Source organism: Pseudopodoces humilis, chromosome 6 (assembly GCF_049639895.1).
Source record: "Pseudopodoces humilis isolate 2021_Gansu_Grassland_sample_001 chromosome 6, ASM4963989v1, whole genome shotgun sequence".
NCBI lineage: Eukaryota > Metazoa > Chordata > Aves > Passeriformes > Paridae > Pseudopodoces > Pseudopodoces humilis.
In genome coordinates, this window is record NC_142205.1 from 29,131,078 (window position 1) to 29,147,669 (window position 16,592).

Here is a 16,592-nt window from a genome sequence, read left to right on the forward strand (position 1 = left end):
CAGAACAGATATAGCAGCAAGTATGTATACATACATGTATATTTATATTTAACTATTTAAGAAAACTCAGATAAGAAAAAAGCAATGATGATTTTTTTTTTTCCTATGGGAAGGAAGTTCTGCTTTTCTTACACCTTCATGCTTTGTTTTATTTCTTTAATTGAAGACAGAAATTCATAGGGCTTTTTAAGATTCATGATTTTACCATCCATGTTTTTGTGGACACACATGAATAAACACCTGTATATGCAGAATGGAGCAGAGAAGCAATTGCAATGAGCAACATTTACATGGCTACATCCAGCAAGAATAAACGGTTTCCATGTGTCAATATACAAGTGCCTCATTTGGCAGCTTTTTCATTAGTCCTATAAGTGAATCACTTAAGTAAATAAATAAGTGAAGGATTAAAACAACCTTAATTTATTTAAATTACATGCTTTCTGAATCTGTGCATACAAGATGTTCAGACAGCTTATGTTTTTAGACTTGCTGCACAAATAAATTTCGTTCTTGTTCCTAAGAACACACCTTGTGAGGGAAGTTCTGCCTAAAATTACCTGGGTGTAAGTCGTTGCAGATGTGAATTGGATTTTTGAAGTGAAAGAAATTTTAGCCTAAAGGTGTTATTGAAAAGTAAATAAAATGTGGCTAACTAATTTCAGGAAAGCAGTGTGAACAGGGAGATAACTCATGGCTCATGACTATATGACTACAGGACTACGTCAAGGGGACTGATGAGCTCTTAACAGGTTTACTTTGGGACACCACACTGACCAAAAGCCAATTTCTCTTCCAGTCAAACCAAAAGGGTAGACTATTTGAAAAAAGTAATTGTATTGGTGAATGATGTCTCCTAATGAGGCAGCTAGAATTGATAAGATCCAAGAGCCACATGCTACAAAATTTTTCAGACTGGATGCTTAAGTCATGTACTTGCAAGAAAAGTACTCATGTTTCAGTCATATTAAGCATTAGAAACCTTGACTCCTAAATGCTGGTCTCCATATTGGCCTTTAGTCATTTAGTACAGAGATAAGTAACTCAGACTTTCAGACAAGGATTTTGCCTGGGAGTCATACATATAAAGTATTTATAAAATAAAGCAGTGGATTATAAAAAAGCCTAAAAAATAGTTTGACAGTTTGGAATAATGAAGTCAAGAGAATTACTTGATGGATTAATTGGCTTAAAGTATTCTAAAATTTTGAAAGAAATGCAGTAAATCTATCATTCAGCCCAGATACCTGTCTTTGCAGATATAGCTCTGAGGTAACTCAACCTTGGCCATTCTTGCAGTTGCATGATCTGACAGACTATCAGTGGCCACACTTACTTTTTGACACATATCTTAACCACCAAATGCAACTGAAAATGCATGAGAGTGTCTTAAAAAGTATCAAGTTATCATTTGTGTATTTTCTGAAATTCTTGTTCATAATAATATAAAAAGTCATTAGAGATTGGTGGGGAGGATGAAGGATAGGTGGTTAAAACTTGGGGAAAATGTACTTATGTAAAGAAGAAAAAGATAGACTTTACCATTGCAAAAAAATGCCATAAGATGTGCTGGGTCTTGAAACGTCTGTGTGCAGTTTATAAAGTTTCTAGGTAATGCAGGTGGTGATGCAGGTTGTACCGTGGAAGAACGCCCGAACATAAAATGCCTGACAAGATTTATTGCCCATCAGCATCAAGTAGGGACAAAATACCACGCTCATCTTTCATAACTGGTCTTTCACTAATTCTTGGTTATGCTAAGGAAGCTACCTTCGTCAAGAATATTTATCAGAGGAGAGGCAGTTGACACGGCAAGGACACATCGCGACATGGTGCGCCGCACTCCCCGGGGAGCACGGCCACGGAATAACGCGGTGAGGCTCCGGGGCACGACGTTCCGCACACGCGGCGCCCACTGTGCGCGCAGAACTGCAGCGAGGCGCACCAACAGCTCCGCCCCGGTCACGGCAGCTCCCGCGCACCACCCTGCCCCGGCGCTTTGGTTCAAACTGCGCGGACCCAGCTCCGTGCCGGTTTCCCGTGTTTGCTCTGGCCACCTCGTATCTCCGCTAGCTGGTGCGCACCCCGCCTCTGGCACGGCACGTCTCGCTGCCTGCCGCCGCCCGTCCCGGGAGCCGGCGGCCGGGAGCAGCGCCCGCGGGCGGCCCGCCGGCGGCGCGGGGCGGGGACTGCAGGGCCCGCCCGCTTCCCCACCCCCAGCCCCGCTTCTCGCGAGGCTTCTGCCGGCACCGGGGGCTCGGTGCGCCGGGCGCTGGGGCGGAGCGGGGCTATGGCCGCCCTGCGCTCCCTGCTGCGGTGGCGCCGCCGCCTGGGGCCCGCTCCCGGCGCTCCGCCGGCCCGGCGGCTGTGGGGCGGTGGAGGCGGCGGCGGGCCCGCGGCGGCGGGGCGGCGGCGGTGGCGGCGGGAGCTGGGCTGGGCGGCGGCGGGGGCGGCGCTCGCCGGGTTCGCGGGGTACCGGCTGTCCGGGCGGCGGCGGGAGCCCTCCCGGGAGCCGGCAGCCGCCGAGCCGGGCGGGGCTCGGGCGCTGCTCCCCCTCCCCGTGGCGGCCGCTGCCAAGGAGACGGTGACGGTAGGTGTGTGCGCGCCTCTTCGCAGGGAGCCCGCTCTGCCAGGGGCGGCTCTCCGGGACGGCGCTCCCCGGGCTGTGGCGCAGAGGTGACCCTGCGTGGAGCCAGCCCCGGGCCGGGAGGCGAGGCAGGGCCCCAGCAGGAGCTGAGGAGCTGTCACCCATCGGGAGAGACGGGCTGTCACCGGAGCGCGGCCGCGGGCACTGGCGCGCCTTGGCTGCGCCTCGCAGCGCGAACCCTGCGTTTCACCTCTGCGGCTGTCCCAGTCCAATCTTTCTCTAATAGAAAACGCTGGTTTGCAACCGGAACAGCTCCTGGCAGCGTAAATCCCGAGTTTAATTTTATACTTAGGACAAATACCTTTCTTATATAAGAAATTTCCTGTAGAGTGAAAGGTTTACGCTGAACTTCGTAAGAAGTGTCAGCATTCTGACAAATAATGGTTCAGTTGGACTAATTCAGCGAAAACTCCGGTTGAGTAACCAGGGGTAACGGGAAATAGTTGACGTTAACCTGGACAGTGAAGCTTCCTGTGATAAGGATGAACTCCTGCACAGCAGTCTATGTAACATATGGTAATCATAGGGTTGGGGTTTTTTTTCATTTCAAATTGTCAAGAGCTGTGGTTGGGCAGTTTGTCGGAGTGGCATCTGCTAAGACTGGAAGTCAGTGGTGTAAATGGCCTTCTTTGTCTATACCAAGTTTATTTTATAGTGTCTTTGAGAACAGGATCTACATTTTTGCAGTGGAGGCTTTGTGCCTAAGTATGAACGTTGTTTGCCTTTTTGCCCTGCATCGTTAGCTGAAAGGCACATTCTGTTGGTGGCATCCTTTATGAAGGGAATTTGAATCTGGTATTTTTGGTTATTCGTAATCTTGTGTCTGGAGTGTGTTACTGTAGCACAGAGGACTGAAGCTGTTTCAGTTTTTCATGGTGTTTTGATTTGACAGAACTTTACATTGTTTTACATAGCCAGTCTTAATGGTCAGTTTTCTTTAAAGGGAAGTATTGTTGCTGTACCTTTGAGAAGTCAATGAATTTACTTGGATGTATGATTACAAATTTTCGCACACATCACTGTAGATTATAAAATGTAATACCTATGTATACTTATTTTTTGAAAACAAACACTGAAGTACCTTGCTTCTGTATGGAAAAGGGCTCTAATTAATTTGGTTTTCTATTTGCATAGCAGAAAACTTGAAAGATTAACTTGAAATATGTCCACTCAGATTGTGTGGACTAAATCTGGACAGACATCTGAGAGTATTAGTTTTATGTTGCAGGTTTTTATTTTTTAATGATTCCTCTAATTGATTTCCAATTGCATGTCTGTGTGCTCAGGATTCCTTAAAAAATAACCTTTCAATTGAAGCCCCCTAAAAATAAGGATCAAAGAGCTGTGGAATTTTTGGTCTGAGGTAGTGGGTTCCTGTGCTTTTTTTATTATTGACTTTTATTCTGCAGAATAGCTTGTGGGAAAAGACCATAGTTTGAATGCAAATCTAGACAGGGAACTACCACGAGTAGTTTGACCATGAGCTCTATCTGTAATCCATTTATAATTGCCCTCTAGACCTGTGATGAGCACCAACTCTTTCACTACAGATTTCTAAAAGATCTCCAGAAATGGAAAAAGGGATGCAAATATTGTGTTCAAATTGCATTGAATGGTATTCATGGTATTCTGCGATGGTATTGTATTGTAACAGCCTTTGTTAGAAGGCTGAATTAGTGTTGCCTGAGTGGCAGTAACTTCTTTAATTCCTGATTTTTAGTGCTGAACTTTCAACTTTAATTAATTGTGTGTAACAGTATAAAAAGCCTGATAACTTGGAAAGTAGAAAATTCTTTCATGAAAGGTCATAAAGGTGTCGGTCTTACTAGGATTAAGGTTGGAGCTGTTGGATCTACTGCAGAGTGTGTTTAGAGTAATCATTGGAGAACGATAACCTGCAGTTTCTGTATAGATGAGTTTGACGGAACTGTGATGCATGTTTTGCTAGGATATTTTTACAGTTTTATCGGGTAATGACCACAAAGAATGATGAGACTCAAGTATCTTGGAATGCTCTCCAGCTGCTTTTGGTCGTTTCTTTATTCCTGCTGCATTTATTCCTGGCACCGTTTTCTGAGGTTTTTTAGGTTTATACTTATCCCATTTTCCCATTTCCCTAGTTCCCTGCTTTTCATTCCACCAAAGCAAATCATGTGATGGCTTTTCTTTTTCCTCCCTCCATCCAAGCCACAGTCTTTTTCTTCATCCTAATATTTTCATTTGCATGTTTCATCCTTAATCATTCCTCTAGCAGTATGCTTTCCCTAAATGCTATTTACTTAGATCATTGGAAGCAGGAAGTTGTGTCTCTGGTGTCAGTGTCTTGCTATAGAGATCTACAGCAGCTGGTAGAAGCAATTACACCGAATCTTGCATCACCCCTAGGGGACAGAGTAAGCACTAAAAAAGGCCCCAGTACTGACAGTTAAGGGACCAGCCCTTGCAAAACCTGAAATCCTTTAAGAAATAGACAGCTGTAGTAAATGGATTTGTATAAACATAGACTTAACAGAGGGTCTTAAAATTTTTCTAAAAGTTCTGGTGGGGGAAATCTATCTTCTCCCATAGACTTGGTGTTTAATTTTTTTGAAAAGCCCATTCTGAAACATTAATTGACAATGGATAATTTTATTATTAAATTTAAATTTAAATTTAAATTTAAATTTAAATATTTAAAATTTTTAAACACATAGTGAGTTTATAACTGGAAACAGTATCACAGTGTAAAGTATTCAGATATTCAGGGTAGTTATGAATATCTCACCTCTAGCATTGTGGTTAACTTTGGCCAGCAGGCACCACACCATACCACACAGCCACTCCCTCATTTTCTAGTGGTGGGATGGGAAAGAGACTTGAAAGTGTAAAAGTGAGAAAACTTGTGGATTGAGATAGAGACAGTTTAACAAGCAGAGTAAAGGCCACACAAGCAAAGGAAAATAAGCCATGCAAACAAAGTAAAACAGGGAATTGATTTACTCCTTCCTGTGGGCTGGCAGGTGTTCAGGCATCCCAGGCAAACCAGTTCCAGTACAAGTAATGGAGACTTGGGAAGACAAATGCACTGAATGTATGTGTCCATTTCCTCTGTCTTCCCCAGCTTTGTTAGCAAGCACAATTATTGTATGGTATGGAATCTCCCTTTTGTAAGTTGGGGTCAGCTGTCCCAGCTGTGTCCCCTCACACCTCTTGTGTACCTCCAGATGACTTAGTGGTGGGACAATGTGAGAAGCAGGATGAGCCATGACAATGTGCCAGCACTGCTCAGCAACAGCTGAAACATCCAAGTGTTATCAACACTTTTGGTCAGATGGAAAACATAGCACCATAGCGACTGCTGTAAAGGAAGTTAACTATCCCTGCCAAAATCAGTACAGGTATTGAATTCCCATATGTCTATTTTACTTCTTCTGAGGAATTTGTGTAAAAGTGTAATAAGTGGCCTTCTTGTTTGATACAGGTAGCTCCAGTGGACAACAGTTTTCTTATGCTCTCAAACATTAAAATAAATGGGTTAACCTAGTTTGCATTTTAACTCTCCAAGAACAACTTTCTCTTCTGGCAAGCCACCTGTTTCCAGATAATATTCATAAGGCCTGTGAAAGTATTTTTAGAGTTGTGTTAGTCCCAGTTAGTATCTGTACAGCTGACTTCTCTTCAGATTCTATCACTGAGTTGAAATAATGCTTGGCAGTAGTGACAGAATATTTAAGTGTATAAAGTTATCATATATATCTTGATAGTTGGTTGCTTTGTCCTACTGTCTTCTAGCATTTATGAACCAGAACATTTTAAAAGGGGTTTTAGATTCCAGGACTTCTAGTGATGATTACACAGATGTTGGTGGGACACCTTTTTGACCAGTTCAGAAATGAGGCACATAATTTGAGACTAAATGGACAAAAAACGTATTTGAGACTTGTAGAGAAACAATGTGTCAAAATGGTCTGCATATCTGTCTCCATGTTCTATTAAATGGTTGCAGTATGAAACCTGACGTGCAACAGATTTGTGAGTTTATGTACAGATGAGTAAGGAAGTGCCACTTGCCAAAAGTGAGGTAAGCTCTGAAATCTATCACCAACATGCCGTCTGTCATGTGGCAGACTATTTGATCAGACAAAGGTCATGGGATCAGTGCAAAAGTATACTTACTTGACCAACCATAACACTTGAGGTGTTCTGGTGGAAAGTAAGATTTATTGCAGAAGCAGCATGAAGCTAAGCTCCCTACAGGATTACCTTTTCCCAGATGCTTTCTGAGAATAACTCTGGACCCAAGGGCCTTATGTATGATTACCTGGAGTGAAATCTTGGACGCCATAATAAACTGGCAATTTTAATTCCAGGGATGCTGCCACAGAACATTTGAGAACCAAAGTAAAAATCTGCACTCAGAGCTGCTAGTTTTGTGTCTGAAGGTTTTGGTGAAGACTGGGAGAGCTCTGCCAGCAGGTACATCCTTTAAAGTTTAGGAGATGGTTATGCAGAGAAAGAATATGTTTGAAGGAACTGTTATTTTAACAGAGTGACAGAGTTCCTCAGAGGAGTTAATATTTGTCTTCTAATTCCTTACTTCCAAAAGTTGTGTCATTAGTAAAACTTTCTAAAATGGTCTTGGAAATACCAATGATACATCTCTGTACTCCTAAGAGATCTTTTATGTAATCATGTTGTCATTATATAAAGGTAGTGAACTCCAGGTCTCTAATTTTTGGGGGAGATATTCTCTATGAATCACCTCCTTCAGAGATGATTTAGGAATTTAAAGAGAGGCAGGGAAAGACAGGCACAGACTGTGTGCTTCATCACATTTCTTGAAGGCACATTAATTTTCAGGATAAGGAAGCTGTATACCTCAGGTGTTTCCAAAGGGTTTTTTCCTAGTATCTCAATAGTACTTTCAAACTATCACTTCGTGAAAATGCTCAAAGGATCAAGTGTTTTCATAGCAGCACATTTCTACGTGCATTACATCATGTATTTCCATCTCAGTGAAATGAAGAACAAGACTTTACCTCCAAAAAGTAGGGAAGCTCCCCTAGGGAGGAGGCTCTCCTGCCTGCTCAAAGAGGATGTTGTTCCAAAAGATGCATAAGCATCACTTTTCCAAAAGCCGCTTGCAGCAATTGCTGCTTCATAAGTATTGTGCATTTAATGCCATAGGACAATTGCCAAAAGTAATTTGGTTTTAAAAGTAACGGTTTGCTCTTTGGCTGATCACATCTGAAGTTCCTTACCAGCATAATCCTGAGAAGGATACTGCTTGCCAGCTGTAGTGAGAGGCATGCTGCTGGGCGGGGAAGGTTTACCTTTTGTCGTTAATTCTGTGTTCCTCATAGTATTAAAAGAGATGGTGCATGTTTGGGATGGACAGATCCAGCTACTAGTGTGTTTTGGTGTTGCATGCAGTGAAGCGTATGAACACATGGAGCTGGATGTACATACCAACTAGGCTTCTGGAACTGCTATAGGTGAAGTGGGTGCCCTGTGAAACTAATGCAAGAAGGACTGATATATTAGTTACATTGTTACCCCAAGGATTTCCTGTAACAGAATTATATCAGAACATGGCCCTTTTTACAGCATTTTAAACCCGTTCCAGCTTCCTATGCTTGTAAATACTTTCATATAATACTGTCCTTATCTCAGTGAAGCGGGATCAACTAACAGAATTGTTGGCTGTACTACATCTATGTAGTCTGCTAGAAGTACAACTTCAGTAAGCATCAAAACAATTTTGCCTACTTTGGGATTTTCCCACACTGGGAACCTGACAGTTAACCTTTTGGCCACCCAGCATGAAAACAGAACTGTGCTACTTTTATCTACATGAGAGCATATTAAATAAGCCTGAAGTCAAATATAAACGAAGGAAGTTAGGAACAGCGTTGCTTTGAAACCTTTGTGTTTTAATGATTTGCACAGATTCTCGTTGATGGAAGACAGATTACTTTGCAAACAAAAATTCAAAGAAAGTTACTCGCTTGAAATAAATTGAAGATTAAACTACTGTAGCAAACATATTTTTGACTGCAAGCAAAACGTACCTTTAGCAGTAAACGTTGGCTTCTTTAGCTAAAATAGACTCTCCTTTATCTCAGTTGGGAAAAGTTGATTTGACTTGGAATAAAGTTGTGAGATTTTATGTGATATTGCTGGAGCTTTTTGCCTCACATGCCCACACAGAATATATATTTTTAACTATTTGTTCTGTAAAACATTTTGCATTTTTTGTGGATATTCTCAGAATCTGGGAATTGGAGTATTATTCTGGGATTCAACAATGGATTGTTGTAGATTACTTCGGTAGAGCTTGTAGGCATTGAATGTTTAATTTCCAAAAATCCTGTATCTGGCATTTAAACTTATCTCTGAAAAAACTTGGTATTAGATATACACAGAATATAACTTAACTAATTATTGACCGAATATTACACAAGATTCGCACTTGATAAAGAACATTTCTTTTGTATAAACAAACAGAGTATTGAGGTACTGCTTTATCTTCTGCACTTTACTTCCAGTGAATTTGGGCCATATCATTGCCATTTTTTTGATATTTTCAGAGAGTTCTGTGTCCTAACGCTGCAAAATTTTAACTATTTCAATGTCACTGTGGGCTTGTGCCCTGTGTTAGGCCTTGTATTGTTTTATGACAATATAGTTATTACATGGGTTTCACTGGAAGGCCATACAAGTTAATTCACGTTGTACCAAATTCTGAAAGAAAATGTTTCTGAAGTAAGACAGCCAGTAAAATTTAGTTTCATTTAAAATCTGTTTCATTTAAAATTTAGTTAATTTCAGTAAAATGAACATGGGATATGGGACCAGAAATAGAGATTAGCCTGTGCTTCAAGGAACTTCAAGGAATTCATGGAGACCTTTGGTAAGAACACCAGATTTTCAGGGCATTTTGGCTTGTCTCTGTTGATAGATACAGTACATAAAAGATGAACCCAAAATGGGAATGGATTGTGAACGCTGAATTTGCTCAATCAAAAGTCTAGATTTTCTTCACTCAAGTTTTTGCTTTGAATAGAGGGAGAAAATACAGAGGAGTGTCACTCTGAAGATGTTCTTTAAGGAATGCTTTCAAAGTTGATTGACTTAAAAATGTCAATTGTCTGTAACAAAAACCTTCATCTAAAGGACTACTGCTTTGTGACACATGGTGGTATTGTTACAAGCAGGGCTTTAGGTGGCCCTCTCTAAATACAGTACTTGCAGAAAAGCATTTTTAGTAATTATATTAAGTCATTGAAACATGTTAGTGAGAAAGCATTATCATCACACTCTCATTTGCATAATAAATCTGAAACTTTTGAGGCCTTTCCCAGATATTTTAGGCTATTTGTAATATGTTTGTAGCATAGATTGACAACAACAGCACACCCAATCAAAGAATACTTTCCCTTCAAAGAAGTACCCTGCAAAATTACTGTTTGGTCCTCAGTTTAATTTTTGCTTACCTTGTTTCAATTAAAATCTTTCCCTCTGTTTTCTTTGCCGGAGTGTGGTTTGTATATAAGTATTGAGTCTATTTAATCCAGTTTAGAAAGGGCTTGGAAATATCATCCATGGAAGTATTAGGTGTTTGTTGTGTATATGCAATTCTGTGTTAGGGAACAGCAGGAAAATAGGCCAAGATAATTTTTTCTCTTCAGCTGATTTAAACACCCCAAACAGGGGCTGTGTTCTCTCTGCAATCCTTCTGCAAGAGTATGGCACAGGAGGATGGGGTGAAATGTGGAGCAACAAGGTACCAGCATCAGTCTTTCCTCTTCTTGTTTACTACTTTAGTTGTGAAGTTGAAAGGATGGAAAGTTTGTCTACCAGCTAGCTTCTTGGTTTCAGCTGTGGACTTTTTTCCCCTTTATTTCTAATAGCAAAGCAGGTCAGCGTACATGTGCAGGTAAACCAGAGATAAGCAGCTATGCCTAAAATTAAGGTAAAACTGCTATTAGGAGATTTGTGACTTTCTGTGCGATGGAAGTGGGTGTGTCTGTTTTTTATGAGCGAATTGTAACATTATACAGGATCATAGTAACTAGTAGGCATGATCGCTAAGAGGATTGGTAAACATGTAGCATAAAAAAATCTACCTTAATTTGTTTTTCTGAGAGATGTGCTTTCATGAAAGTTTTTTTAAATACTTGCTAATCACAGAGAGATTTAGTGTGGATAAGGCCTTGAAACTTCAAATAGAAATTGGAAACCTAGTGAATCCTGTTCATTCCTTCACAAACAGTACCTTCCCTGGGGTATTCAACATCTACTTTCTGTGTCTTGTTCACAGAATCAGAATGTTTTGGAAGGGACCTTAAGGATCATCTAGTTCCCAACCCCCACCACCATGGACAGGGACACCTTCCACTGGACCAGGTTGCCCCATCCAACCTGGCCTGGAATACTTCCAGGGTACCCAGAGCTTCTCTGGGCAACCTGTGCCTGTCTGACCACCATTCTTTTCTTCACAGTAAAGAATTTCTTCCTAACATCTAATCTTACTCTACCCTCTCTCAGTTTAAAGCCATTCCCCCTTGTCCCATCTCTTTGTGCCCATATGAAAAGTCCCTCTCCAGCTGTCTTGCAGATGCCCTGTAGGTCCTGGTTGGATGCTCTAAGGTCTCTCTGGAATCCTTCAGGCTGAACAATTCCAACTCTCTCAGCCTTTCCTCACTGGAGATGTGCCCATTGTGTCCATTGCTACAGTAAGATTGCCCGAGATGGGCATAAATATGAAATAAATCAGTCAAGAGCAATTGGTGGTGTTGCTAAGATTTTCACACTTGATTCACTTCATTATCATTTGCAAATGTTGGGGAAAACAGAAGATGTTTCCTTGTTATGTGTTGAGATGAATTTCTTAAATGAATGCCTGAAGAAGTGCAAATTGAGGTAATACTTTAGAATGTTCTGGCTTTTAATTAGAATATTTGTTACTTCCCAGTAATTATGGCTTTTCTGCAAGAGCAAATGTTCTGTATGATGCATAAAATGTTAAGCATAATAGATGCAGTAAAGCTCTGAAAAGAAATTTGGATAAAAACTAATATGATTTCCAAAGGAAATTTTATTTATCAGTTTGCTAATTGGGTGCCTGGAGTTTTCTGCAGCCAAACTTTGCTTTTACTTGGACATTTAGTGTATGGACCAGTGACCCAATACATATTAAGCCTTGGTTAATTTAAATTCATGTTGGATCAACAGCAGAAATAAGTTGTTTTGATTCTTTCTGATAAAACCAACGAGTTCAAAATAAAGTGGTGTTTTTACTCCTTGGAATAAAATAATGCTTAAGCTCACAGTTTTCCCTCACTTCAAGTAGCTGGAGCTTGCTGCTGTAACAGGTTATATTTTCTTTTTTCATAATCTGTAAGCTTCTGTGGGCTAGGTTTTGAAGCAAATAACAAGTTTCATGGGGTAGATCCAGGCATCTATCTGGCTTAAAAATAACATCACCAAAAGAAAAGTTCTCAGTCAAACCAGTTCCCTTATCCAGTTTGATGCTTGGAAAAGTGAGCATAAAGCACCAGAGCAAGGTCATGCAGGTATGGGGCCTTTAGTGCTCCTCTTTATGGGGGTAGGCTGTATTCATATCAGGTTACAATGATTTTGAGCCAGAGCATGAACTATTGTTATTGCTATATATTCAGAGGGAAACTAGTTTGAAAAATGAGGCAGAAATTAAGGCTTTGCAGACCTGAGTACTGACGTGCATAAATTTTAAGCATGTCTTTAAAATTCCATGTTTGCAGCATGTTATTTTATACTTGTAGTAGCATAGAGTCCTTAAGATAATGTTGAAATATGTGTCTGAAAATTTAGCAAATGTTTTTCTGAATGTCTCAAGCGAAATAATAAGCAGTAGTACCTGAGACAGTGAGAATTTCTTGAGAGCAGAGTCTCAACGTGCTCTCTAAACACTGACAGTGATCAAAACTAAAATGATATTTGAAAGATACATTATCTAAAGATTTCTGTGATTGTGTGTGATTGATTATTGACTGCAATTGATTTTGCATACATGTGTGTAATATGGCCTTGAAGCTGTTTCTTTTCTTAAAATTGACTTTGCAGAAATACTGCTTTATTGCTTGTGTTTACAACCTGACTGTATTCACAAGCATGTTTGTAATAGTGATAAAATAACATACATATCAAGAAAAAAGATAATTATTAAACTTCAAATGCAGGGCTAATCAGTTGTGTCACTACAAGTTCTATCAAAACCACTGAGTTGTGTACTTTCTACATGAAGGCATAGCTTGAATGCCACTGGACTGCTGAAGGATTAGTAAGAACAAAATAATTCAAATGGTGAGATAGGACAGAAATATTTTCTCTTGCATGTGAGTATGTTAGAAAAGAATTCATCTTGTTGAAAGTCAAAGATGACTTTGTAGATCTGGCTGCTAGACTATTTTTACTTCCCATATTTAAGGTGGTAATCATTTGAAAATTATGAAAAACATGAAGCCCTGGTTTAGAGTTACTTCTCATGCAGAAGTCCAGAATATTTGTAGAGTAGTCTACTGAAAATTAAATTATTGTATCAACCTTTCTCTTAATCTTACTTTCTGTGACAGGTTCATCTGTTGAACTATCAGAAAATATCTGATATAGTATCTGGAACTATCAGAAAACTGTTGAAACAAAACATTTTCACACATACACACATGGAACAATGATTTCGAAAGTACTAGAGACAGTCCAGAAAGAGAAATACAGTCTTTTGTCCTTATAGAAGACTGGCTAAAATGTCCTAGATAAGGTATTCAGTAGTAAGACTCCCCTATAAAACATCTTTTTTTTTCCAAATAGAAAGTGTTTGACCTCTTCTAGACACATTCATCTTTGATGTTTCTCTTCTACAAATCTAATTTAATCTCCTAGTTACAACTGAGGCCATAAAATTTTGTTTGATTGCAGTAGTCTCAGCAATGTTTTATTTTTTAAGGATGTTGTTTGAAAAGGTGAAGAAAAGTGAGCCCAGGTCTTTGACTACTCAGCATAAATGTGTCTTTGCTTCTAATTGCTGAAAACTGTAATTTATTCTTAGAAGGGTTTTGGAAAACTAATTTCTATTTGTATTTGGGGACCATTATCTCTTAGTGGACTGCCACTGCAGACATCTTCCAACTTACATTTGGGTTTAGATGCCTCTCTGAAAAATAAAGTACATTTGTCTGTTTTCTTAGTTATTAAAAGAAAACATTATAGTTTAATTGTGTGTTCCTTAGTTAGACAGATGGAGAATTTTAGGAACACCATTTTAAATGACAGGAATAATGAGGAGGTTGGGAGATTTCATTGATAAGATGCTGCATTCCTATTTTAACATAATGGGAGAAGTTACCTACATGATTGCTCTTTCTAGGAAACAGTTTGGGTTTGGATTTTTCATCTCTGAAAAGATGTTGATACATATATTTTCTTCAAGATAATGATTTCACAGGGGAGCTTGCCTCGTCGTCTAAAAAGAGTTTTCAGATAGCAGTATCATATTTTCTGTTAAAGGTTTGGTAGTGCAACAGAAAGATGTGAGAATTTAGAATATTTACAGTTTTGTAGTACCAAGTTTACATTTAAATTAGCTGGAGGGGAAATATACCAGAAACTCCTGACACAGACTCTGGTGATATGTGAGCTTATATAATATGCTATATTATACTTCTGTAACTCTGGAATTACAATTATGCTCTGCTCTTCTTCAGTTCCCCCAGATATGGTAGCTTTGCACTGGAGAATATTATGGAAGCCTATTACTATTAACAGCTGCACTTTATATTAAGAAGAAATACTAAAAAAAATCTCAGTTCTCTTCTGGAACTATCAGAAAACTGAAATAGTTTTGGCAGAGTTGTTTGAAGTCTGGCTGCTGAAGTTACAATAACTTTCTTGAGTTAAAGTTGCCCCTTCTATGAATCAGGAGCTGAAATTCTCTTTTTTTTTTAATTTTTTCTTTGAGTTTGGGTAGTACTATCAATTTCAATACACAAAGATCGTTGCTAAAGTTGTAGAAGACTGAAAATGGTAGCAGCGAAATCCCAATTGTAGTTTCAGCTCTTACCATAGGAAAATACTTGGCTGTGTTTGACTTTATGAATTATCACTTTTATAGTTACAGTTCCTTTGTGGTGAATGTGGCAATTGTAAACAGAACCTTTTTCCTAGATTAAAACTGCTTCCTTCTGTCTTTGAAGGTTACAGAAAACAGATCAGATCTGGAAGATTTACACCTTTATGCAACTCCGCGGGAGCAACGGTTTCGTAGGTTTGCCAGTCTAGAATTTGAAGGACAGCTGTACATGACTCCATACGACTTCATCCAGGCTGTTACAAGTGATGAACCCAAACGTAAGCAGGGGTTCTATAATGCTAGAACTGCTAGGAAAAATGTCTGTGGTGCGTGTTATTTTCCCATTTGCTTTTGATTCCTACTTCTGTTTCTGATTGTAGTAAAAAGGTACTGTATCTTCAAAATTTCAGTTGTGTCCAAATGCATACAAACAGTATCCTGATTGTTACTAGGTTGTAAACATCTGTATGCAAGTTAAACATTGTTGTCTTAAAGGTTGCAAACAGCTCAACAGTCATGAAAGATGGCAAGTTAATTTATGCCATTTGCATTGACACAGTTTCTTTCTGAGCAGACTTGTATTGCTGTAAAACTCTTGCTTCCTCTTCTGTATAGTTTCTCTGTAAGCAGGCAACATACACATTCTCTAAAAGACTTAAGGTAAGATATAACACATAGCTGTATCATGGCTTTCTAAATAGCCTGCTTTAGAGTTTTAGTCCCCCAGGGGATCAACTTTCTACACTTAAACATTGCCAATGCTAGTACTTTGTGTTAATTAATGAAAAATTAACTATCAACTTCAGGTCATTTATTGTAAAATCTTTGCTTTAAGTATCAAAGAGTGACTAAATAGTAAGGTGATCCCTTTCTGCTCTAGTTTGATTTCCTGGCCCTCAGGCTTGCATTGGTAGCAGCACACAGCTTCTGGGGAATGGGAATATCTTTGCTCAGGTGTAACATGTATAATCACTCACTTTAGGTTTTCCTTTCTTCAGTCTATACCACAAAGCGAGTATGGAAAACAGTCAAAAACAGTGCTAAAACAGTCAGAGGAAGCTTAAAATTTGTGCAGATGTTGGACTTTTCCCCTTTGTTCTCTTAATAGTAATGAAACAAGAGGAAAGAATTCAGCCATGGCACATCAGTGATCAAAACTTCTGTAACTTTTGAATAAAGATATAATCTCATTGTAACAGTAAAGATAGAACATAGAGCTTAGATGGTGAAAACTTGCAAAACTTTGAAACTTACCAGAAAGCAATTTTTTTTTTTTTCTTTCCAGTTAAAAGAAAGGAAGCAGATTGCTTATCACACAAATTAATACAAATACACTTCAGCACTTTTTATCTATTTCCTCTGCTCAGACCTTCAGTTCTTCCCATTTTTTTGTTCATGTGGAGTTGTGTTTCACTGTGTATGGTCATGAAGCATTTGTGCTATATATACTGGACATCATTAAAACATTTTGGTTTAACTCTGTTTTATGACAGTTTGATTTGCTAGACCACACTTTATGTATGGTTTGCTATTAAAATTTTTCCATGCTGTTGAAATTTCTGCTTCCTTCTGTCACAAAGCAAGTATTCAGATTTTAAAAACAAAACCAAACCAAAAATCATTAAGCTCATAAGGACATTCTGGGGCATTCTGTTTATCTCATGGAAAAGGAGAAGAGATCTGGAGTTGAAGAGTCAGGCACCCTTCTGAATTCAGTGTAGCAAACCTTGTTTCTATCAAAATCCTTCTGTTCATCTAGTTCACCTCAGACTGAAAGCAAAACTAACCCGGGTGTTTTTAGGTTTCATGGTATCAGAGGTTGGTTGGTATCATGGTTGACATAACTATTTTAAAGGA

The 16,592-nt window shown here is 39.3% G+C and overlaps 1 protein-coding gene across 13 annotated transcripts in view; it reads left to right on the forward strand.

The window, feature by feature from the left end:
- Positions 1 to 2,290: 2,290 nt before the first annotated feature.
- MICU3 (mitochondrial calcium uptake 3) overlaps positions 2,291 to 16,592 on the forward strand; it is a 52,064-nt gene continuing 37,762 nt past the window's right edge. For 12 of the 13 annotated variants that reach the window (XM_014262150.2, XM_088056301.1, XM_088056310.1 and 9 more), the window contains exons 1-2: positions 2,291 to 2,590; positions 14,860 to 15,013. In XM_014262150.2, coding sequence (XP_014117625.2) covers positions 2,291 to 2,590; positions 14,860 to 15,013 — 454 coding nt within the window. Of the gene's footprint in view, positions 2,591 to 3,143; positions 3,164 to 14,859; positions 15,014 to 16,592 lie in introns of those variants that run through there. The other variant, XM_088056312.1, reaches the window with a different exon arrangement.